The sequence below is a fragment of the Kogia breviceps genome, chromosome 4 (assembly GCF_026419965.1).
Source record: "Kogia breviceps isolate mKogBre1 chromosome 4, mKogBre1 haplotype 1, whole genome shotgun sequence".
Lineage (NCBI taxonomy): Eukaryota > Metazoa > Chordata > Mammalia > Artiodactyla > Physeteridae > Kogia > Kogia breviceps.
In genome coordinates, this window is record NC_081313.1 from 16,143,387 (window position 1) to 16,169,211 (window position 25,825).

Here is a 25,825-nt window from a genome sequence, read left to right on the forward strand (position 1 = left end):
GAATTTCTACAACTAAGGATTTAAGAAAAGGCCACATGGAGACTATAGGAGGGGCAGAGATGCAGTCTAGTGAAACCCATACCCCTGGTGTGACAATCCACAAGTGGGAAGGACATCACAACTGCAGAGGCCTCCCTGAGGCCTGAGCGCCACACTGTGCTCCCCAGCCTAGGAAACCTGAATGGAGAAGACGAGCCCCCATAATGTTTGGATTTGAAAACCAGTGGGGCTTACGTCTAGGAGAGCCAGAGGAAACTGATACATCACTAACCAAGGCCTTACATACAAACTTACTCACCCCAAGTCCTAGTGCAGAGGCAGTGGCTTAAAATGTGCCTGGGTCATGTGAGAAGGAGATTCATTGACTAATTTTAGGACACGTAGTGAAGGAGCAGGGAGCAGGTGAAACTTTCTCCAGGGACAGAAGTGCTGGTGGGCACCATTTTTTTTTTTTTTTACTCTCTTTTCACCTAGCTGGCCCAGCACTGGTGGGCACCATTTCTGTTACTCTGCATTAACCTAGTTAACACCATGTGCCCTGCCCAGGTGTTCCCCTGCGGACGGGCACCAGCACCCCTCCAAAGGAGTTCCCACCCTACCCCATCCAGTGAATGTCCCCAGCTGCTACCAGAGTCTTTCTAAAGCAGCTCCCACTCTGGGGTCCAGCCTAGCACATGAGCAGTTGTGGCGGTGCCTCACAGCCAGACATGCTGGGGCCAGCCCAGTTCATCACCACTCTCACAGCAGTTGCAATCACACTTCTAAGCCAGCCAAGCTGGGGACCAGCCCTGCCCACTAACATGCCTACAGAAGTCATGGCTGGGCCTCACAAACAGCCAGGCAAATTAAAATGGAAAAACAGTGTTCTAAAATCTATGGAACACAGCAAAAACAGTTCAAAGAGGGAAGTTTGTAGTGATAAAGACCTATCTCGGGAAATAAGAAAAATCTCAAATAAACCATCTAACCTTACACCTAAAGGAACTGGAAAAAGAAGAAAACCAAAGCCCAAAGTTAGTAGAAGAAAGGAAATATTCAGATCAGAGCAGAATCAAATGAAATACAGACTAGTAAAACAATAGAAAATTCAAGGAAACTTAGAGCTGGTTCTTTGAAAAGATAAAGAAAATTGATAAATCTTTAGCCAGACCCATGAAGAAAACAAAAGAACATGCTCAAATAAAATCAGAAATGGAAGAGAAGTTACAAGCAACACCATAGAAATATATAGCATCATAAGAGATTATTACAAACAATTATAAGCCAACAAATTGGCCAACCTAGAAGAAACAGATGGATTCCTAGATATATACAATCTTTCAAGACTGAATCAAGAAAAAGTACAAAATATGAATAGACCGATCACTAGTAACAAAATTGAAACAGTAATCAAAAAAACACCTAACTAACAAAAATCCAGGATCAGATAGCTTCACAGGTGAATTCTACCAAACATTTAAAGAAGAATTAATGTATAAAATTCTCAAACTATTCCAAAAAATTGAAGAGGAATATATGCTTCTGAACTCCTCATTCCACTAGGTCAACATCACCCTGATACCAAAACCAGAGAGGAAAATCACACACACCCATACACAGCACTGCCCCCCACCACACACAAATATAGGACAATATCACTGATGAGCATGGGTGTAAAAATCCTCAACAAAATGTTAGCAAACCAAATTCAACAATACATTAAAAGGGTCATACACCATGATCAAGTGGGATTTATCCCAAGAGCGCAAGGATGGTTTAATATTTGCAAATCAGTCAATGTGATATAACGTATTAACAATTTGAAGAATTAAAGTCACATGAATAGATGCAGAAAAGTGTTTAACAAAATTCAACACTCCCTTATCTTAAAAAAATCTGAACAAAGTAGATATAAAGAGAACATACCTCAGCGTAATGAAGACCATAAAATGTTTAATAATAAAGGGGCCACTTAACTTGTGAAAGCATAAAAGATCTAGACCGACCTTCACAGAGTTCTCTCCTTACCAGTGTATGGGAGCAAGAAAATATTTTCCATTTACTAAGGTGGGAAATGAAATTTAGCTGAGAGAAACTTAAGGACCTCAAGAGGACGCTCAATTAAGACAGACAGCAGGCAATTATGACCCTCAAGGACTGAGCCCTGAAAAACAGAAGGAATAAAGACATCTGGTAGATGGCAGCAGGAATCTATGATGGAACAAACATTCCTCTTTCTCACTGTGCCATCCCTCTCTACCTGATCACTTTGCCTTCTGTCACACCTCATCACTATACCTTCTTGCTATACCTGACGCACTGTGTTTACTTTATACTTAACCACTGTGCCTTCATTCTATGCGTGGTCACGATGACTTCCTCTAGTCTTGATCCCTGTATGTTCACTCTGTACCTCTTTGCTGGGCCTTTACCCTATACCTCATGCTGAGCCTTCTCTGTATACTTGAACACAGAACATTCACCCCACACCTGATTGCTATGCCTTCACTCTATACCTGACTCCTAGAAAATGGCAAAAACTACCCAAAAAAGTGAGGTTGAATATATTGCACATGAGTTTTTAGAATGAAAATTTCAGGAGCATGTGCTCTAATACAATGATTTCACACTTTAAAATATATATATATTTTTTTAAATATAATGATGGGAATGTATAGCTGCTTCATTTTAGGACAGTGATTCTAGACTCAGAGAGGCTTAGTGACAGAAAGACTGCCTCAAGGCTTTTTTGGTTTCGTTTTGTTTTGGCATAGCTAGAGGGATCTTAGTTCCCTGGCCAGGGCCTGAACCCGGGCCCAACGCAGTAAAAGTGCGGACTTCTAATCACTGGACCACCAGGGAATTCCCATATTTTTCATTTTATGATATTTCACAGCAATTTCAATTTATGAGCCTTTATTAAAATATAGGGGTAATAGCATAGACTAATTAATATTATCAGTGATAATTAAGTAATGGCAAGTGTCTGAGATTTTTGGTTTGGTCTATTTCTCCACAAAGGAAAGAAGAAAGGAAAGAAGAGGAGAGGAGAGGAGAGGAAGGGAAAGGAGAGGGAGAAAAACAACAAAAGTGGCCATAAATTTATATAAAATATCAGTAAATTTTTGTAAATATTAAGAATTATTTTAATAAGAAAATTTTATATCTATACATTTATGTGATAAATATACAGAAAAAAATCACATGGAATAGCTCTTCACCTCTATAAAAAGTATATTTTGTCTTTATTCCATATAGAGTCTATTTATTTATTGACTATTACATTTGTGATACTTTGTTAGGTGCATATGACACAGAAATAAAATAATTAAAAAATGTGAAGGACCTACAAATCAGTAAAATATCAGACAAGCTCAAATTAATGTATAATATAAAGTAGTGAGCAATAAAATATAAGCTGGGGGTCCTCAACCCCCAGGCCATGGACAGGTACTGGTCCACTGCCTGTTAGGAACTAGGATGTACAGCAGGAGGTGAGTGGTGGGCGAGAGAATGAAGGTTCATCTGTCACTCCCCATCGCTGCCAACTGCTTCTGCTTGCATTACTGCCTGAACCGTGTCTCACATTACCAGCTGAACCATCCCCCAAGCCCCCAAGCCCCCCCACCCCGGTCCATGGAAAAACTGTCTTTCACGAAACCAGTCCTGGTGCCAAAAAGGTTGGGGACCACTGTAATGAGCCCAGGATGCCCTAAGGTCAGTTGTAGTAAAAATTTTTAGTTGTATTTTTCAAAAAAAAGACATTATCTCCATGAAGAGAAGTGTTAAGTTCTAAGGCTAATTTATACACCAGAATGTTCCTTTAGCCATTATGAAAATTTCACCCATTATATTTTTTACATTTACTTGAACATAAATTGTATCTAGAATTGCCAAAACTAATTGGTTTGCTTTGTATTCACATTTCCTACACTGAGGAGCAGATACATGAAAAACATTTTTTGCATATATTTTTTAAAACATTACGTGAAGATTTGGGAATTCCCTGGCAGTCCAGTGGTTAGGACTCTGCACTTTCACTGCAGAGGGCCTGGGTTCAATCCCTGGTCAGGGAACTAAGATCCTGCAAGTCCCATGGTGCAGCCAAAAACAACAACAAAAAATAACGTGGAGATTTAATTTTTGTAAATTGGGTCCAACTTATTGTGAAATAATTTATCTGTTCCAGTGAAGTACTTTCTATTATGCATTGATCAGTTTTATTGAGGAATTCCAAGTCTAGTATACTTTCATAAAAAGTAAATGGAGAAACTAAGGAATCTGAAGTAGCATAAAATGCAATCTGTTAGATCATATCAATCATTGAATAAAAGTGAGAAAATAAATTGGTTTTGTGGTCCTTCTTGAAAAAACAAATGTAATTATTTACAAGAAAATAAAAAGAATCATTACTCCATAAAGCAATAAAACTCTTTTTACCAGATATCCAAACAATGATGTTCAAAAAATTAGGAGGCTGTATTTTTATAAACTCTTTCCTCCAAACATAAGTGTAAGTGGAAAGGGCTGACATATTATCATTCAATAAATATTTACAGAATATTGTTTCAAGTGATGTACAGTAATGGAATACAGCAAAAGTAGAGTAGTAGAACTTCTGAGCCTTCTCTTCAAAAACCTTGAAGCTTCTGCTCTCACTCTCTTGAAATGCTGCCCTAAGAATGAATGTGAAGTATTTCCCCCATTTCATGGGTTGTCTTTTCTTTTTGTCAATGGTTTCCTTTGCTGTGTAGAAACTTTCTAAAGTCCCACTTGTTTATTTCTGCTTTTGGTGTCAAACTTAAAAAGTCGTTGCCAAGATTGATGTCAAGGAGTTTACCCACTATGTTTTCCTCTAGGAGTTCTATGGTTGCAAGTGTTACATTCAACAAGTCTTTAATCCATCTTGAGTTGATTTTTGTCTATGGTGTAAGATAGGGATCCCGATTCATTCTTTTGCATGTAGCTACTCAGTTTTCCCTACCCCATTTATCGAAGAGACTATACTTTCCTCACTATATATTCTTAGTTCTTTTGTCATCAATTCATTAACTATATATACATGGGTACTTCTGGGCTCTTTATTCTTTTTTTTTTTTTTTTTTTTTGCAGTACGCGGGCCTCTCACTGCTATTGGCCTCTCCCGTTGGGGAGCACAGGCTCCGGACGCGCAGGCTCAGCGGCCATGGCTCATGGGCCCAGCCGCTCCGCGGCACGTGGGATCTTCCCGGACTGGGGCACGAACCCGTGTCCCCTGCATCGGCAGGCGGATTCTCAACCACTGCGCCACCAGGGAAGCCCTGGGCTCTTTATTCTGATCCATTGATCTATGTGTCTGTTTTTATGCCAGTACTGTACTGTTTTGATCACTACAGCTTTATAATATAGTTTGAAATCAGGAAGTGTGATGCCTCCAGCTTTATTCTTTCTCATGATTGCTGTAGCTTCTTGGGGTCTTTTGAGGATCCATACAAATTTTAGGATTGTTTGTTCTATTTATGTGGAAAACACCATTGTGATTTTCATAGGGATTGTATTAAATCTGTAGATTACCTTAGGTAGTATGGACATCTTAACAATATTCTTCCAATCCATGAACACAGACTATCTTTCCATTTATTTGGTCTCCTTCAATTTCTTTCCTCAGTGTCTTATAGTTTTCAGTGTACAGATCTTTCACCTCCTCTGTTAAATTTATTCCAAAGTATTTTATTCTTTTTGATGCTATTGTAAACAGGATTGTTTTCTTAATTTCTCTTTCTGATGGTCCATGTACAATGAATGATATTCTGAGCCAGTAAATTGTGGCTTGGTTTGTTACAAAACAAAAGCTAACTGATACAGAAGAAAAGTTATGAGAAGGAAGTTAAGAAGAAAAAACTTATGAATCTTAGAAAATTTTGTCCAGTGTATGATTCACCACTTGCTCTATGTGATTCTTCATATGCACTCTAATCTACCACGTAGAATTGCAGTGTCAGCTTCACTCTACTGAAATTATCTCATTCTGAAGTTATGCCCCAGGGCAATAATTATAAAATGGCTACTAGAATCCTGGAAGATATCCAGGTGAAGCTCCCAAGATGTTTGGGAAGAATTAAATTAGTTCCCCAACAAGCAACACAATAAAATAAGCACAGCTGGTGTCTCTTCTTGTTGCTTTGCAACAAAGAACACAGCTGCAAATGGAAACAGGTCTGGGGTTTAGAGGTTGGAAGGGAACAAAAAAAAAAACATGAAAAAGATTGGGGACATTTTAATACATCTCCGAAGACAAAGAACCTTGCAGAATGTAAGGGTCATAGAGTAAAACTTTGTATCTTCTCCGGATATGCCAAATTAAGTGTTAGTACTCCATTGAAATTAGAGTTCATAAATTATATATTCATAATTTTCATAAAGTATATTCTGTTCTCTCTCCAATTAATTAAAAAACATTATTCCTATAATCTGTTACAATTTTAAAAATGCTTTTAAATAATGTTTAATTATTGGTATATTTTATTAACATATAGAAGAGAATAGGTAGAGATTTATATATTTCCTTATAAATATGCTTCTGTGAAAAACAAAGAAGATGTGAAATTTATTTTCAAGCAAATTAGACTGTGATCTGGCATGGTTTTCTTTGAAACAATTTCCATATATAAAGCAATTTTTTGAAAATTTAAGGTGATTGCAATGCAACCAAATTTAAATTTGTACTTCTGCTTCCAGGCAAAAGCAATACTGGAATTGAAGAAATGTGGGTTTACTTACACACAAATAGAAGAGATAAAATTATTATTTTTTTTAAAAAGAGATTTATGAATATAATCAATTTTAAAAAAAAACCTTTGCTAGCTTTTTTATGATAATAATATATATTATTATAATACCACTAAAGGTCTTAAGACAATTGTTCCCTTTCCATCTGAGAATGGCAATGCTATTTACAAATAAGATTTTATTCATTCTATCTTCATTTTCAAAAAGCCACACATGCACCTGAACACTGACTCCATAAAGGGAATAATTTCATCTCATGGTTACTGCCCTCTTTGAAAAACACAGACTTTTAATAAAAATACAGAAAATCAAAGAAGTACTTCTATAGAATAATTGGTAGGAGGTGGTAAAGTCATCAGGATTGGAATGATAATAAACCACATATCAGAGAAAAAAAGAAAACAAAAAAAATGTTAAGTGTGTATTGATAAAATATGTACCAGTCTTTTCATAGTCCTATCAGGTTACATTTGCCCTCCAGAATATTATAATCTCATTCTGTCCACATATGTTCACTTTGTTGAAGGCAATCACATTTTTAGATACGTTTTTAAAAAAGCAAAGTGACAGCCAATAGCTTACTAGACACCCATCATAATTCAAATGGTCCTTTTCTCAATCAGTGCTACAAAAACAGGCAGATTTAAACAAGCACCGCAATGACTCTCACGTAGCCACACTGTTACAAATATCCTAACTTTATTCAATGGTTTTCCTCACTGTTTTCATAATGTTATCCATTTAAATATGGTAACTACTCCTTGAACATGAAAATTGCTTACCTGGGCAGATAGAATTGGTCACAAAATATATGGCATGAGCATTTCAACACCATGGGGTTCTCTTTGGAAGTGACTCGAAATTTAACAAATATCTTTTCTCCCATTCATGTTTCTATTTTTCAATCTTTTCTTTCTTTTATTTTGCATGTTTCTTAGGGGAGTGACTCTCAAATGAGAGCAATTTTGGCCTCCAGAGATCTTTGGGCAATGTCTGAAGACATCACGATATGGCAGCCGTGGGAGGGATTCTATTGAAATCTAATGAGTAGAGAGACCGGGGACGCTACTGAACATCCTACAATGTACAGGATAGCCCCCATAGCAAAGAATTATCCAGTCCCAAATGTCAATAGTGGAAAGGTTGCAAAACTCTTCTAGGGGGATATGATTCCCCAGATAATAGCTGAAATTACATGGCGTATGTAAATCTAAGAGATAAAGAAAAACCTTATTTTAAAACATGCATCAAAAACCACTTCAGGGGCTTCCCTGGTGGCGCAGTGGTTGAGAATCCGCCTGCCGATGCAGGGGACACGGGTTCGTGCCCCGGTCCGGGAAGATCCCACATGCCGCGGAGCGGCTGGGCCCGTGAGCCGTGGCCGCTGAGCCTGCGCGTCCGGGAGCCTGTGCTCCGCAACGGGAGAGGCCACAACAGTGAGAGGCCCGCGTACCGCAAAAAAAAAAAAAAAAAACCACTTCAGTTTATTTTGCATCTTTCTTTTGGAAAACATCCAGGATGCCACAGACTTTGTCTGCTTGTTATTGCTCACTGACAGAAATATACTACCACATTATGCTTTTCTCACTGGCAATATAACACCCAGAAACTACTCGGAGGGCTCCACGACCATTTCTTAGCAATGGATATACAAGAAACAGTCATCTGATAAAAACGTGCACACATAAGAGGTCCCTGGTGCTGCCTTCTCTTGCCCCCTCTGTATTCTCATATCACATTTTGCAAAGCTCTATAGGGAATCCATCATCTGCACGATGAGCCTGCTCATGCCGCCTTAATCACACAAGCAGGCGCGCATGCACACACGCACACACACGCTCTAAACTACACAACCCCACAGGGAAGAGAGAGGAGTGTTTTTTATCACGTGCCCTCTATGTAAAATGCACTTTTTTTCTCCTGTCTAACTGAAAAAGCCCCATACATTATATAAGATTCAGAGGATGTCTCCTCTAGTCTGCAAGCAGGGCTCCCAGTCCAACTGTACGGGCGCTCTATTTTTTTGCTTATCAAACGCCATATTGAAATTTTCTGTTTACATGTCTGCAGCCTGCTCAAAATTAGGGGCCTTGTTTTATTTACCGTTTTATTACTAGCCACTATCACATTTCTTAGCACATTAAATGCCTTCACTCTCTCTCTCCTTCTTTCCAGAAAGAATTGGAGAGATTAAAGGATACAGTTTTTTTTAAAAGACTGGATGATTCAAAACTCAGTTAATGTGTATATGGTAAAAACAATGATCTTATCGGTCACCTTCTGTTGCGAAAATTTTGTTGTCCCCTATCACACTATTGTTAGCTATTATTAGTATTGGGAACTGCTTTAGTTATAAATGTAAATATTATTAATGTCTATTTTCACAAATCTATATTTTACTTTTCATTATCATTTCATAAATAACATGTATATATTATTTTAATAAAGAAGAATGTACTTCTCTCATACCAAATAAACCTGCAACCCTCTTTGTAGAAGTAATCACTTTTACCTGTGTATGTGTGTGTCTCCTTCAGATACTTCTTATGTATGTGTATGCATATTCTGTAACTCATATTTATTTTTAAAAATAAAGTGGATTCTATTCCACATGGATTTCTGAAAACATTTTTCTCACTAAAATACTCTGGATCTTTGAATGTCAGCATACACAGTTTAAATTCATTCATTTTAAGGCTGCCTAGGGTATCAGTATGTGAAGAATCATTCATTTGCGAACTTGTTTATTAGTGTACTTTAAGTGTGTTTTCTATTTTTCACTATTGTGAACAATACTATAATGGGCATCCTTCCTTTTATATCTTTGCATAACCATGTCAGTATATCTATAAAATAGATTTCTACAATAGATATATGTTCTTTTAAAGATTTGGATAGACATTGCCAAATTACCCTCCAAAAAACTATGAAAATCAACCTTTCTGCTAAAGGTTCTGCACATTAACAATTTTGTGAAAAATCAACTTTGCATACTTGGTAGGTGAACATTGCTATCTCCTTCTCCTTCGTGGTTTCTTAAATTACTAGTGAAATTTGAGATTTTTTTGTATAATTAACATGTGTTTATTTTTTCTAAGAATCTCCTGCTAACGTAATTTCCCTGTGTTTATTTGATTGTAGTCATTTTATCCACTCATCAGAACTTCTATGGATCCTACCTACAGTTGATAGGAAACATGATTTAGATATCTGAAATCAACGGTTAGCTTCACCACATGCAGAAAGAAATACTGGTGCCATAGCAAAATCATCTAGCATCGCAATTACATAGTAGGAATGGAAAGGAGGGATGATTTTCTGTATCAATCCCCAATCAAGCCACTTAACAGAAACTGGCATCACTGTTTCTTTTCTGATGCTAAAACCTTACTCACCGAACTCCTCTGGATTCAGTATTAGGTTCAACTCTTTGGTGATTGGGTTCATGTTGAAACCTAGAATTTGTCCAACTATCAATTCAGATTCAGTGCAGCTGCATGTATCTGAAATCCAACTCGATAGCTTAAAAAGATGAGATTCACTTTCTTAAGAAGGCTCTTGGGATTTGCAGACCAGAGCAGGTGCATCAGTTCTGTAATGGCTCATTCTTCCGGGCCCTTTTATCTTTCTGCACTTAAGCAACAGGCTTTCTTTCATCTTTATGGTTGCAAGTGGCTGCTACATTTCTGTACCACATCTGCCTTAGGCAACAATTGAAAGGAAAACGGTGATGGGTGAAATATGCATGCCAGTTGAGATTTTTTGGCAGGAAACCTATATCTTTCCTGGAAGTTCCACCTAATTGCCCCTGCTTAGCATCCTAGTATCTAGAATTACATCACAGGGTCATTCTTAGATGAAAAGGTATGGTAGGAGGTGAATATTTAATTCTGCACAGTGTCACCCTGATCAAAACTGAGTTCTCTTAGTAATAGGGAAGAGGAAGCTGAACGTAGGGTAACAAACAGCATTTACCTAAAGGGAAGAAGAAGCATGATCCTATTGTTTGTGACAAATGCCATATTTTTGTATATGTGTATATAATCAGCTGGGCTGTCAAAACACTAACTGCCCCGGATCAGCAGATGACTGTCTATCAAGAGTATTAGAGGGTCTTTCTCTAAAATCCCTTACAACAGAGGTTGGCAAACTTTTACTGTGAAAGGCAACATAGTAAATATTTTAGGCTTTGTGAGCCATAGTGTTGGCTGCAAACTCAACGCTGCTCCTGCAAAGCCCAACCACCGTAAGCAATATTTAAATGAATGGGCATGGCTTTGCTCTGGTAAAACTTTGTTTACAAAAACACACAGCAGGCTGCATTTGTCTCCACTGCCATGATTTGCTGTTCTGTCCTGCAGCACATTACTAGTGTTTGTTGTTGTTTGTTTGTTTGATTTCTAAAATTAGAGGCAGTGCAAATACCACTCATTCTTAAGCCCACAATATAAAGTGAGTTTCTCACTCCACTAACTTTTTTTTTTTTTTTTTTTCCGGGCCTCTCACTGCTGCGGCCTCTCCCGTTGCGGGGCACCGGCTCCGGACGCGCAGGCTCAGTGGCCATGGCTCACTGGCCCGGCCGCTCCGCGACACGTGGGATCTTCCCGGACCGGGGCACGAACCCGCGTCCCCTGCATCGGCAGGCGGACTCCCAACCACTGCGCCAGCAGGGAAGCCCCTCCACTAACTTTTATATCACCTTCCATATGTTCATATTACAATGTGCATTAGATGCTATTATAATGATTTTTATGTATTTGTTTTTCCGCAATGAGTTCATACACACACACACACACACACACACACACATACACACACAATATGATTTCCAATATTCAGCCTAAAGCTTGCCATACTCTTTCACCAGAAATTATGCGTGGAACTGTGGTACAAATGAGACTGAAAGCCTACTCTGCTTTGTCCCTTTTCTCCACTACTTTCAGGCATTAAATATTTCTCCTTCAACCATACTTGTCTCCATAAAAGAACTTAAGAATATAAGAATACAGTTTGACCCTTGAACAACTTGGGGGTTAGGGGTACCAACCCCCTGTGCAGTCAAAAATCCACGGATAACCTATTACGGTTGGCCTTTGTGTAGGAGGATCCTATAAGTGGACCCACGCAGTTCACACCCATGTAGTTCAAGGGTCAGCTTCACTAGTATTTCCCTCCCATTCCTACCTTTCTCTTCAAGTCCTAGATGAGGACTGAAATGTCTTGGCTTGTTCCTAAGTCCTGCATCATTGCTGCAATGATTCCTTTAGGCTTCATGATTCCTAAATGTCCAGCATTCTTTACCAGGCTCACATGTACCCACTTAGCTTTCACTGTGTTCACACACACGTATATATTTCCGGGTACATTTCTGATAACCTTTTTCCTCCCCTTGTCATTTTCCTTGGCTTTTCAATCTCTGTTCTGATTCATTTCAACCATTTTCAATGTCAACTGTTTTCCTAAATATTTTTCTAGATAAGGTGGGAGGGTGATATACTTTCTGGATCCTTCTCCACATATTTCTTTCATGCTAACAGATGAATCATGTTTTGCCTGAATGAAGGATTTGGGGTTTCAGTCTTTTCTCTGTAGGCTGACAGTGGTATTCAATTGTTAACCACTTTCCAATATTTCAAGTGATAAATAGGATGTGAAAATATTTTTTTCCTAATAGGTACTTTTTAAATATCTGAAAGTTTGTAAAAATTTTCTCTGTATCCTTAGGTGAGTCCTGGCAAAGTTCCTAAAGCCTAAGTTTGATTCTTATTCTATTACCCTTTCCAGGAACTCAGAAAGTCTAATAACTTGTAAATTCTGTACATTCCTCACCTCCAGGAAAAAATGTTATTGCTTCTCTCCTTCATCTGCTGTTTCCTGCTCTCTGGGAACATTTGTTCTTCACATGTTAGGTCTAATTGACATATACTCTAAGTCTCATCTATTTCTCACAGTTGCCATATATTTGTGGTTTTGCCCTCTGATTTTTACCTCCTTCTCCCAGTCTGGGATGTTCTTAAGTTCCAGAAAAATAATTTGGGTCTTGTCAGTGACCCTTCATACCTCAACTCATACACTGATTTTTTGGTTGTTTACTTGTTTATAGAAAACATGGCTTTTTGTTACAGAAATCTCTCTGCAGTGTCCTTAAAACATTAGTGCTCTGATTATCTACCGTTCAGTACTCTTTCTTGGTAATGACTGCTGTGCCCGTTTTTCTCTCTATGGTGCTTTGCCTGCCCTGGTGACCGTCATTTCCTTTGCGCTCACTGGGGTTCTTATTTGGGCCCTGGCAGTACCTTACCAGTGGCATTCTCACAAGTGGTGGAGTCACAGAGCTCTTCGCTTTTATAGGAGAAGAGGGCTGGCGGATAGGCTCAGTCCCTTGACAAGGTGCTAGGAGGAAATCTGTTGTGGAGTTTTCACACAGATTCTCACCTGCCGGGAATAATGGTGTTGAGCTGTTCAACTTTCCTAGGAGACCCATGAGCATGAGTGTCTTCTGGGCCTTTCCACAGGCTCTCTGAGTCTGGACCCTGCATTCTACTCTGGGCCCTGGGGAGCCAGATTAGCAATGGCTTTCTCCCCTGAGATTCTGGTTAAGAAGGAGAACTTAGTCTCTCTTTCTAACCTGCTTCCCCAACAGCTTCAGAAGCTATCTGCCAATCTCAGAACTAAAATGAGTGGATCTGGGGGGAAAAAAATAAACTGCAATCTTGAATTTAAAAAAAAAACCTTATGTATATGAGACAAAGGATGTTAACAAAACATTCTGTGGTAATCATTTCACAATATATGTAAGTTAAGCCATCATGCTGTTCACCTTAAACTCATACAGTGCTGTATGTCAATTATATCTCAATAAAACTGGAAACATTTTCAAATGAAAAAAATATCTATCTATGTATCTATCTATATATATATATCCAGATACACAGAGTGATTTGATTCGTGACTATAATACCTAATTTAAAACCCATACATATACAGGAAACTTAAATATGTAAAACCTTTATTCAAAATATACATTCTAAATCCAAACTGAGAGCCTCACAGAGGTAATAAAAATATTATCACAGCTGAACTTTATTTTAATTATATTTAGGAAATTTATCATCTGAGATAAAAATAAACTAAAATAGCTAAACCATGGAAATCTGTGAGTGGTGGGAGAGCCCCAGATGATCAGAAAACTGGAGACCTCAATCACGATTTATCAAACTCAGTGTAGGCTCTGTGTTCATCAGAGACTACAGTCAATTTCTTCTAGCGATTTGGGAAAGAATTAGGGAAAGTTACTTACATACTGTACACCACTTTGCACAGCTTTAAAGCAGTATTCAAAATACTTCACAGGATGGTCATATATTTTAAAATAAATAAGGGATGTAAATGCTTAGGAGTATCTACAAAGTTTATTGATGAATGTAGCTATTGCTTGTACTCTTAATACTATCATAATTTGATCATAACCTGCAAACATAAAAGACATAGCAATAGATTTCCAACATTATATTATCTGTATCTATACAAATTGTCACTGAATGTGTTGGTATGGTCAAAGAATTATGCCAGTTAAGCAAGATTGCAAGTGTTTTCTTATGTATGTTGTTTTTCCTTGAGATCAAGTTGTTTCTTAAACCTACAGATTCAGAAATTTGTTTTAATAAATATTAGAATAGCTAGGCCAAATATTCTTTAACACTTTAGGCCATAGGAAATTATGAAAATATTTTGGAACTTCTTCAGATTTCTTCACTCCCCCCCCAAAATTTAAAAACTGGTTTTCAGTTTTTGGATCACCAAAAATATATTAAATGCCAAAATATAAAAATGATTGCTCTTACCCATATCTGACATTTCAGGCACAGTTACGATATATGGTCCATCTGTGAACTTTGGAGCATTGTCATTGATGTCTTGCACTTTGATGATAAACTCAGATTCAGGTTCAAGGGGCTTGTTTGTTCGTCTGTCAATAGCCTGAGCGTGAAGCACATAGTGGGTCTTCTGCTCTCTGTCTAGGCTTTTTGTTGAGTGGATGTCACCCGTGGTATCATCAATGATAAATATAGTCCCAGCACCTTCTCCAGTAAGGATGTACTTCACAGACCCATCACCTTTGTCAGAATTGGAGTGCAGCTGTAAAAAAGATGGAATAATTTAACACGAAATTATACTCCAACTTCACATGGTGCTCTCTGAAAACTACCTATCTATAATTTAATACTTAGTTTGATTATGACTTTTCTTCTCGCCACGGTGTCCCATGTGTTGCTACAATCATCTATTGGTCTGCAGTTTTTCTCCACTTGGTATTAATATGGATATTTTTATTATGATCTGCCTAAGATCCAATGATTGATGTAAGAAAAATTAATAAGCAATACTTATTAAAAGAAAAACAATAACTCTTGAAGTCATTCTACTAAATCCACACTTTACTACCTACATAAAATAGAACTAGAAAAAGAAACTACCAGTAAATCACTGTTGCCCTCCATACTTGTAGGGATTTTTTTTTTTTTTAATTCATAGCTTGTCATTCTATTTCAACATTAAAATTGGGAAAAAAACATTGTAGGACAAATTGACATTCAAATTATTTATTAAAAATTCCACAAAAGATGCACTTATTTGTCACAGAAACATTAAATTTATAATTTGGAAAAATAAATATTTTCTAGATTTTTTACATTTAGAGTTTTAAAAAAACTTGTGGTAGAATATTATTTTTCTTGAAAATTTATGAAACTTTAACTCAAAATTTAAATAACAGTAATAGATTTAATCAATTAGTAGGCCTTAATTTTTAATTAATTGAGATACACTAAAAATTTCACTTATTAAATTAAAATGATCAAATATTCTTTGAATAGACATTATAGAGTAATATTTCAGCAGAGGATTTCAACAAGAAAGATAAATAACGGTAAGATAATTATAAGCCTCTTTTTATCATTTATATATTAGCAAATGCTTTCAAACTGCATATGGTTCACACTTAATATCTTGCTATTACTTACAACATCAAAGTCCAGTTAAATACTTCCATGAATACTACTGCTATATTTCTATCTAAGAACGACCTCAGTATTTCCTTAAATTGCAAACACATACTTGAAGAATGGTTTCTCCCAAGACATCTGAACAGTTATCCTTCATATGAAACCTTTTTGGTCACATAACCTCAACTAGTCACTTTTTGCACATTTCTGACCCTTGCAAACATTGAAAATATATAACCTTGTTCACATAGCAGTTTGGTTTCTAGCCACAGTAAAGTGAAAATTTTAAAGGTTTATGTTAAAGTCTCTGAACTCTTAGAAGATATTTTTTAAAAGATAAGATATAGGGATTTCCCTGGTGGCACAGCAGTTAAGAACCCGCCTATCAATGCATGGGACAGGGGTTCAATCCCTGGTCTGGGAAGATCCCACATGTCGCAGAGCAACTAAGCTCGTGAGCCACAACTACTGAGCCTGCATGCCACAACTACTGAGCCTGCATGCCACAACTACTGAAGCCCACGTACCCTAGAGCCCATGCTCCGCAGCAAGAGAAGCCACCGCAATGAGAAGCCCACCCACTTCAGTGAAGAGTAGTCCCTGCTCGCCACAAATAGAGAAAGCCTGCATCAGAAATGAATGGCCATTATCACAAAGCTAGAAACAATAAATGCTGGAAAGAGTGTGGTGAAAAGGGAAGCCTCCTGCACTGTTGGTGGGAACGTAAACTGATACAACCACTATGGAGAACAGTATGGAGGTTCCTTAAAAAACTAAAAATAGAACTACCATATGATCCAGCAATCCCACTATTGGGCATATACCCTGAGAAAAACCATAATTCAAAAAGAGTCATGTACCAAAATGTTCATTGCAGCTCTATTTACAATAGCCAGGACATGGAAGCAACCTAAGTGTCCATCGACAGATGAATGGATAAAGAAGATGTGGCACATATATACTATGGAATATTACTCAGCCATAAAAATAAATGAAATTGAGTTATTTGCAGTGAGGTGGATGGACCTAGAGTCTGTCACACAGAGTGAAGTAAGTCAGAAAGAGAAAAACAAATAATAAATCCAACAGTTACATATGGAATCTAAAAAAAATTTAAAAAGAAAGGTTCTGATGAACCTAGGGGCAGGACAGGAATAAACACACAGACGTAGAGAATTGGCTTCAGGACACCAGGAGGGGAAGGGTAAGCTGGGACAAAGTGAGAGAGTACCACTGACATATATACACTACCAAATGTAAAATATATAGCTAGTGGGAAGCAGCCTCATAGCACAGGGAGATCAGCTTGGTGCTTTGTGACCACCTAGAGGGGTTGGATAGGGAGGGTGGGAGGGAGACACAAGAGGGAGGAGATATGGGGATATATGTATATGTATAGCTGATTCACTTTGTTATACAGCAGAAACTAACACAACATTGTAAAGCAATTATACTCCAATAAACATGTTAAAAAATTTTTAAAGACCCAATGCAGCTATAAATAAATAAATAAATAAATAATATAGAAAAAGACAATATAAGGAAAGAGCTATTCTTATGGGAAAATGAAGGCATCTGAAACATAAATAATAGTACATCAGGAAAAGTTTAACTTATTTCTTGGAAACACATAGGACATAATCGGGGACAAAATTCTGATGGGAATCACTCAGCTAGATTCAACCAATTAAATCATTTCAAAACTCTTTTTTGGAGTTTTTCTAAACAGGAGTAAAAATACATTAGCAAAATATGAAAAACACAGCTTTCAAAGATTCACACTTCATTAGTAAATTAACTACTAAAAGAAGCAGTAAAATGAGTTGCATAGAGACAGTTGCATGCATGTATGAAAGTGAATTTATTCACTTATTTATGTCTCTTGACACACCATTTTAGCACCTACAAGAAAAGATTTATCATTTATGCAGCAGACGTCTACACAACGTCGATAGAGCAGTCTATTTTACATTTTCCAACTTTGCCTCTATCCATGACCAAAGCCCAGCAAAGTAAAGCAACAAATTCATTGAACAAATGTTTCTAAAACCCTTTCTGGAACATTTGTGTTATTAAATTAACAAAAGGCGAGACCGTTTTAATAGCTATTGCTATACTGTGTATAAATTATAAATCTATATATTATAAATATAATCAATTAAAAACACTTGAGGGCAAGGGTTAAGCCTTCTAACAACTAATTTTTGAAAAGCATAACAATGGTGACAATTAACTCTTTTCCTCAGGATATATTCGCATACTCTTTTATATTTTTAGTGAGGTAAATTTGAAATTATTTAGTCTTGGATTAAAGGTTCACATTACTAAGAGTTAACTATATATATTTTTTTAAACAGGCATATGGATGTAGACCAGAAACAGAAATATGTAAAAGAAGTAGTAAAGTTGTCAGTCTAAAGCATCTGTTAAAAAATTATATGTTCTGTGCTTTATACTGATTATGCTAAATAATTCAAATAAAAGATAAATGCCAGTAGCTTTATGGCTTTAGATTTTAAAACTTGAATCTGACTTCACATTTATAAAGTTTTGAGAATTAACATATAACTTCGTATGTTTCAGAAGTTATGTCTAATTAGCAAATAAATGTGCAACACAATCAGTGAACTGTATTTCACCAGTATTTATATTACTGTACAACACAAAGTTACATCAAAATATTATAACTATGTATTTGGATTACATAAGTTGTTGATAATACTCAGCTTGAGTGTTTTACTAAGGTAGATGATCACTTTATTAATGGATATTTTTAAATCTCTCACCTGGCCTGCTGGAATCTTGAAATGAGAGTTACCATGTAACACGAATGGAAACCCAGCACAGTAGCAGTAGGTCAATTGATTAATTGTTTATATGATTTTTTTTAATTAAAAAAAAAATTTTGGAGTATAATTGTTTTACAATGCTGTGTTAGTTTCTGTTGTACAATAAAGTGAGTCAGCTATATGTATACATATATCCCCTCCCTCTTGGACCTCCCTCCTTCCACCCCGACATCCTACTCACCTAGGTCAGGTCATCACCAAGCACCGAGCTGAGCTTCCTGTGCTTTATAGTGTGTCCCCACTAGCTCTCTTTTTTAACATCTTTATTGGAGTATAATTGCTTCACAATGGTGTGTTAGTTTCTGTTGTACATCAAAGTGAATCAGCCATATGCATACATATGTCCCCATATCTCTTCCCTCTTGCGTCTCCCTCCCACCCTCCCTATCCCACCCCTCTAGGTGGTCACACAGCACCAAGCTGATCTCCCTGTGCTATGCAGCTGCTTCCCACTTGCTATCTGTTTTACATTTGGTAGTGTATATATGTCCATGCCACTCTCTCACTTTGTCCCAGCTTACCCTTCCCCCTTTCTGTGTCCTCAAGTCCATTTTTTTTTTTTTTTTAGATTCCATATATACGTGTTAACATACGGTATTTGTTTTTCTCTTTCTGACTTACTTCACTCTGTATGACAGGCTCTATTTTATGCATGGTAGTGTATATATGTCATTCCTAATCCCCAATTCGTCCCACCCTCTCAGTGATCCACCCTCAGGATTACCTCTTTTCCACTGCACCTATTCTCAAATCTTCATTTCTATTTACAGCATGCACTCTGCAACAGAGGTTGGGGGAAACTGGCTACACTGTCTTGTTTTCCTTAACAAGTAGGTTTTAAGATTCTGGAAGAACACATGTTTATTAGGTTTTGTAAGGCAAAAAATGATGAATGAGTGAGTGAATGAATGAATACATGAATGAAATGGATGAGCAGTAATGAGCGCAATAGAGCGCATGTCTCCTTAAGACATGGAGAGAAAACTTTTAGATACAGATAATCAGCTTATTCAGATAATCAGACTAGAAATGTGCTATCTTCCAGGGCGGGCAGCAATGAGACATCAAATGAAAGGGGCTGGGAGTCTAGTATGTAAAGTAGGAATTCTCTGGATATACACACGTACTGACTTAGTAACCAGTAAAATACTACATGGTAAATTTAGCTAGCTGCTAGACTATTTGAGAGATTTCTATCTTTTTTACATTAAATATATAAAAATATTTGGAAGATAAAGTTGATTTTCTCATATACAGTTCAGAAATACTACAAAGAGATTAGCAGGGTGTTATAACACACAGTGGTGGAAATATACTTTTAGAGTCATGAGATTTTGCAGAGTGATATTTTTATGTTAAAGAAGAGCTATTATACTGTCCTAAAGCAAGACTAAAAGATCTTTGTGTATCTCATCACATAAAAACATAGGGTTAATTAATTGTTCTTTAAAGAACAGGAAAGGGGAGGAGAATGCAGAAAGAAAACATAGTCACCCAAGTGAAGCAAAATGAACATTTCCCTGACATTCTTTTAATAAATGATCTCTTCCTTAGTGTTAAGGAGTAACCCACAGCACTTAGAAAGCTAATGTGACACACATGAGTTCCCCCCAGAAGACTATTTATTCACCCTGGACCACATTAGGATCAGGACCTAAAAATTTATAGCTTTTACTCTAATGCAGAATTCCTCACTGAGATAATATTCTACCCTTTGGGGAAGAATAACTTTAAAAGGTTAAGAAGATGGTGTCAGAGCAATTAATTTTGAAAGTTGCTTTTAGTTAGGACTTCAAGCTATGTTATAAAGATAGGTACTAACTTAAAATTGTGATATTTTGGACTACATAATGTATTCATTTTTATGAGTAGGAAACTTCTATTTACAATAATAATTCCAGTAGAAACCAGAAACAGTCAGAAATATTATATAGTAATTCCATTATAATCATTTTCTCCACCACATAAAATACAAGTGATGCAATGTGAGACCTATGTGAGGATAAGACGAAAGACATGCCATTAAAACTTTTATGCATCTCATTCAAGAATGTGTTATGTTTTAAACTATAAGCAGATAAAACAAAATTCAATTGAACTCTTAATAAGTAATTGATGCGAAGAAAAAATCATCAAAGAGTAACAGCCTATTGGTAATTAACACATCAGCCTCTTCATGCCAAAAAAGGCATACATAACCATCAGTTTTAATTATGCATCAATACGTAAAAAGGTATGTTTAAAACAGTAACAATAAAGCATTGTGTTCAACCACAGAGCTAATGTTAATCAATTAAAAGGTTAAGAAATTAGATGAGGGTAAGAAAATAAGGTTGGCATTTATTGAACTAGAAACATCCAATGCAAAGGTCGCATGTTGAATTTTAGTTTCTAGCTTTTAACTGCTTTATTGGTATTCATAGAAAAGGAAACAAGTGAATGAAAAGGAGGAAGGGAAAAGGAGCAGAAAGGAACATATTTTTAACTATTAAAACCCCTGAATTGCAGCTTAGGGCTATTAACACACTAGATGAAAAACTACAAAATACCTCTATAAAGTCTGAGGTTGTTTTAATTCTGTAGGCATCAGCTTTACTTCAGAGAGTCCCATTCAGGTGTGCCATATATTTGGGCAGTGCAGGAGACATTCAGTGGTTGAGAATTTCGCTATTAATTTCTGGGAAGCCTCAAAAAGTGACCAATTGATTAGAATTGAAGGGAGATTTATATAAGGCACAGGAGTACCTATTATCTGTCAGAGTTCATGTCTTCTTTTATCTCCCAGTCAAGGTCTAGTTGAGAAAGGGGTGGCTCTGGCAGTTGGTTTTAAAGAAAAAAAAAAATCTCACAGAATACTAAGCATTATTATAATTCCGTAAAAATACTGGCCCAAACCACTGCCCACACATTCTAGTGTGCTGCGATTTTATCCCCGTTTAAATTTGGCCATCACTGTTCATTTTAGCCTCTTTTTGTCAGGTAAGAAAGCACTAATTGCACTTAGAAGGGAGGGCAGAGAAAGATAATGGAAGTGTGAGTAGCTTCAGTCCTTTGGAAAATTCATCTGACAAGAAAATGTAAGATTCTCATTTGATCTATCAATCACTTTGAGGAGTTTATTCATCCAACAAACATTTTTTGGAATGTCCATCATGTGCCAGTCATGGTACTCTGTACTTAAATCCATCACTGAACAAGCAGGCTGAGATCCCTGCCCAGGTAATGCCTACATTAATTCCACTGGGGAAAAGCAGACAGTAAGCAGAAAACATGACAATATACAATATGCAAGACCCACATTTAAAAAGGAAAGAGAGAAAAAATGAAGTAATATCAGAAGGGGTCAGGTGGGAAATAGAAGTGGTGATATTAAATAAAGGAATATCATAGGTACAATATTTGTCCCTCAAAGATGTCTATGTCTTTATTCTGGGAGTGTTTGAATATGTTGCTTTACATGAAAAAAAGATATGATTGAAGTTGAGGTCTTTTGAGATGAGGAAATTACCTTGGTTTCTTTAGATTGGGACAGATCTGAATATCTGGGTCCTTAAGGAGGAGGAATCCATCCCAGCTGGGTGAGAGAGAGAAATGGAAGTGTGAGAAGGATTCAGCGCTTCATTGCTGGGTCTGAAATGTAAGAGACTTTGTGCAACTTCCAAGAGACATCTCTAGAAGCGGGAAAAGCCAAGAAAATGGATTCTTCCCCAGAGCCTACAGAAGGAAGAGACCCCGCCTACACCTTGATTTTAACCCCGTGAAAACTATGTTGAACTTCTGACTGAAAGAATTATTAGAAAAAAACCTATTGTTTTAAGCCACTAATTTGATGGTGATTTGTTATAGCAGCAATGAGAAACTAATAAAGGAGTCAGATAAGGCATAATAAAAAGATGACATCTTAGCAAATTCTGGAAGAAGGTGAGGGAGATAGCCAAATGCATACTTCAGGAAAGAGCATTCCTGGCAGGGGCAACAAAGAGTGAAAGTATCAAGTTAGGAATATTACTAGCAGGTTCCAGAAACCAGGGCGAGACCAGGGTAACTGGAGCAGCATGGACAAAGAGGAGGATAGTGGAGAAGACATCAGAGAATTTACTGGAAGTGAGATCATGAAGGACCACTGTATGACATGGAGACATTGGATGGTTATGACAGTGGAGTGTCACCATCAACTTACATCTCAAAGTGATCCTGCTGGCTTCATTACTGAGAACAGGAGATAGAGGAGCAAAAGTGAAGGCAAGGGACACTGACAGAATGCTACTGCAGTAACAAGTTGACTGATAACAACAGTATGGACCAGGGGTAGTAGTGAAGGTGGTAGGAAATAGTGCAATCATGAATATATTTTGAAAGTGAAGCAAACAACACCAAAACAAAAATAAGCAAGTGGGGCTACACTGAACTGAAAAACTTCTGCACGGCAAACAAAACCATCAACAAAATGAAGAGGCCACCTAGGGAATAGGAGGAATTATTTGCAACTCATATATTTGGTAAGGGGTTAATATCCAAAATATACAAAGAGGCAATACAACCCAATAGCAAAAAAGCAAACAGTCCCATTCAAAATTGGACAGAGGAACTGAATAGATATTTTTCCAGAGAAGATATACAAATGGCCAACAGGTACATGAAAAGGTGCTTGACATCCCTAATCATCAGGGAAATGCAAATCAAAACTATAATGAAACATCACCTCACACCTGTTAGAACAGCTATCATCAAAAAGACGAGATTTAAGCATTGGTGAGAATGCAGAGAAAAAGACACTTTTGCACTACTGGTCGGAATGTAAATTGTTACAGTTATTATGGAAAATAGTATGGAGGTTCCTCAAAAAATTTAACATAGAACTACCATATGATCCATCAATTACCCTTCTGGGTATATATACAAAGGAAATGAAAACTGGATCATGATGAGATATGGAGAGTCCCAAGTTCATTGCAGTGTTATTCACAATAGCCAAGAGACCAAACAACCTGAGTGTCTGTCAAGAGATGAGTGGATAAAGAAGATGCGGTATAAATACATACAATGGAATATTATTCAGCCACGAGAAAGGACATCCTATCCTGCCATTTGTGACCACATGGATGGACCTGGAGGGCATTATGCTAAAAGGGATAAGTCAGACAGAGAAAGACAAATACTGTATATCACTTATATGTAAAATCTAAAGAAGCTGGACTCATAGAAACAGAGACTAGAATGGTGGTTACCAGGGGCTGAGGGGTGCAGGAAGAGAGATGTTGGTCAGAGTACCAACCTCCAGCTATAAAATGAACGAGTTCTGGGGAATCTAATGTACGGCATAATGATTATAGCTAATAAGAGCCTATTAGATACTAAGTGAGTAGATCTCAAATGTTCTCACAACAGAAAGAAAATGATAATTATATGATGGGATGGAGGATTTAGATAAGGATACAATGGTAATCGTTTTGTCATACACAATTGTATCGAATCAACATGTTGTACATCTTCAACTTATACAACGTCATATGTCGATTATTTCAGCAAAGCTGGAAAAAAATGAAAAAAAGGGAAAAAGCAAAGATTTCCTAAAAAAAGATGATATGGGGTATAAGTGAAAGGAGAAGTGAAGCACAAATGTTAGGTGTTTGGCCACAGTTGATAAAAGTATGAAGTTGCAATCAACTGAGATGTGAAAGGATCCAGGCACAGGAAGTTGAAAGGAGAAGATTAAGAATTCAACTTCAGACATGCTAAATGAGATATTTCTACTAGAGATACCAGTAGAGATTCCAAGAAGTCATTTGTATATGCAGCCTGGAGTTCAGAAGACAAATGTTGTTGGCTTTATAAACTTGGCAGGTATCAGGACAAAGGTAGTATTTTGAGCAATGAAACAGGTTGATATTATCAATGAAATAAATGGAGAAAAAAAGTGGAAGGACTGATGATTGAAACCTGTAGGGTTTCAAAATACAAAGGGTAGAGAGACCAGAATATTCCAAGAAAGAGCGATCAATAAAGCATGTTAGTGTCCTGGGGGAGGAAATAAAGTACCTGTGTATAGTGATAGCTATATGAAAATAATAATTATTGATTATTTTAGAGGCAAAAGAAATCTGAAGTTTCAGCTGGAGGGAGATGGTTTTACAACTTATGAATTATTAAAATAATAATGTGAATATATTAGCTCTGAAGAACTATGCATAATTTGCTGTTCATTGAGAAAATCATATTGTAGAAAAATACAGAAGACAAGATCTTATTTGGAGAAAAAATATAAATAAAAATAAGACTACATATATAATATATTCCTATTTATTAACACAATTAAGTAGAAAATTAGAGAAAGATATAATCCAGGCGTCTTACACTAGAGGGAAGACAGAAAAAGAGGCTAGACTGCAGTGAGCTAGTCAATTTTCCTTTATATTTCTTGCATAGTTTTAAGTTATTGAATGAGTATCCATTACTTTTAAGTATGAATGTTGCTGTTGTTATTAAATAAGAATTCTGGGTTTTATTAAGGCCAATTGCGTGGAAAACCCATAATGTATTGCAGCCATTTCTCAAAACAGTAAGAATAATTAGAAAATCTCAGGTACCATTTGATCTCCATACATAGCCTCTAATCTTTGTTTACTTCTCATTCTGAGATGTTTAAGAATTTGATCTTTCTTATGGCCATGCCTCAGGGTGCTAAATTCTGTCCTGAATTCAGGCATATCTCTCAGGCTACTGCATTAAGTTGCCCAGTATTGCTAGCTGCTAGCTAAATCTTATTCATAACTGTCTGCATGTTTAGTCCGTCTTGAAATTTTTGGATATGTATCCCTTCCCATCTCATATGTCCCTCACCTAAGCTTTATAATTTCTACAACTCTATTTAGCTATCCCTCTGGCCTTGTGCTTATTCTTGGTTAAAAACCAATTTGATGTAATTAAATGGGAGAAATTAATTGCAACCCCACTATGTATCAAGCAGTACGCTGAGATGAATCATAGAGAGCCTTAAAATTATAAAGTTTATTGGCACAGTGAGCAATAAAGATAATCAAGACCCACAAAGTAGTCAATGTTCTGATAGAGGCATGAGTTGAAACCAACTTTCTGTTGCTGGGAAGTTTTCCCAAAGGGCGCTGACTCTCAATTTATAGACGTATTTCTCCATTTCTATAAAAAGATGAAAGATTTTCAAGATTAAAAAAAAAATTCTCATCAAACTTTTCCCTTAAGCATTTG

General features: G+C 36.8%; 1 protein-coding gene across 4 annotated transcripts in view; it reads right to left on the minus strand.

Annotated features, from left to right (window-relative positions):
- CDH18 (cadherin 18) overlaps window positions 1–25,825 on the minus strand; it is a 497,768-nt gene that overhangs the window by 245,470 nt on the left and 226,473 nt on the right. For all 4 annotated transcript variants that reach the window (XM_067030818.1, XM_059061733.2, XM_067030819.1 and 1 more), the window contains exon 3: window positions 14,592–14,886. In XM_067030818.1, coding sequence (XP_066886919.1) covers window positions 14,592–14,886 — 295 coding nt within the window. The remainder of the gene's footprint in view (window positions 1–14,591; window positions 14,887–25,825) is intronic.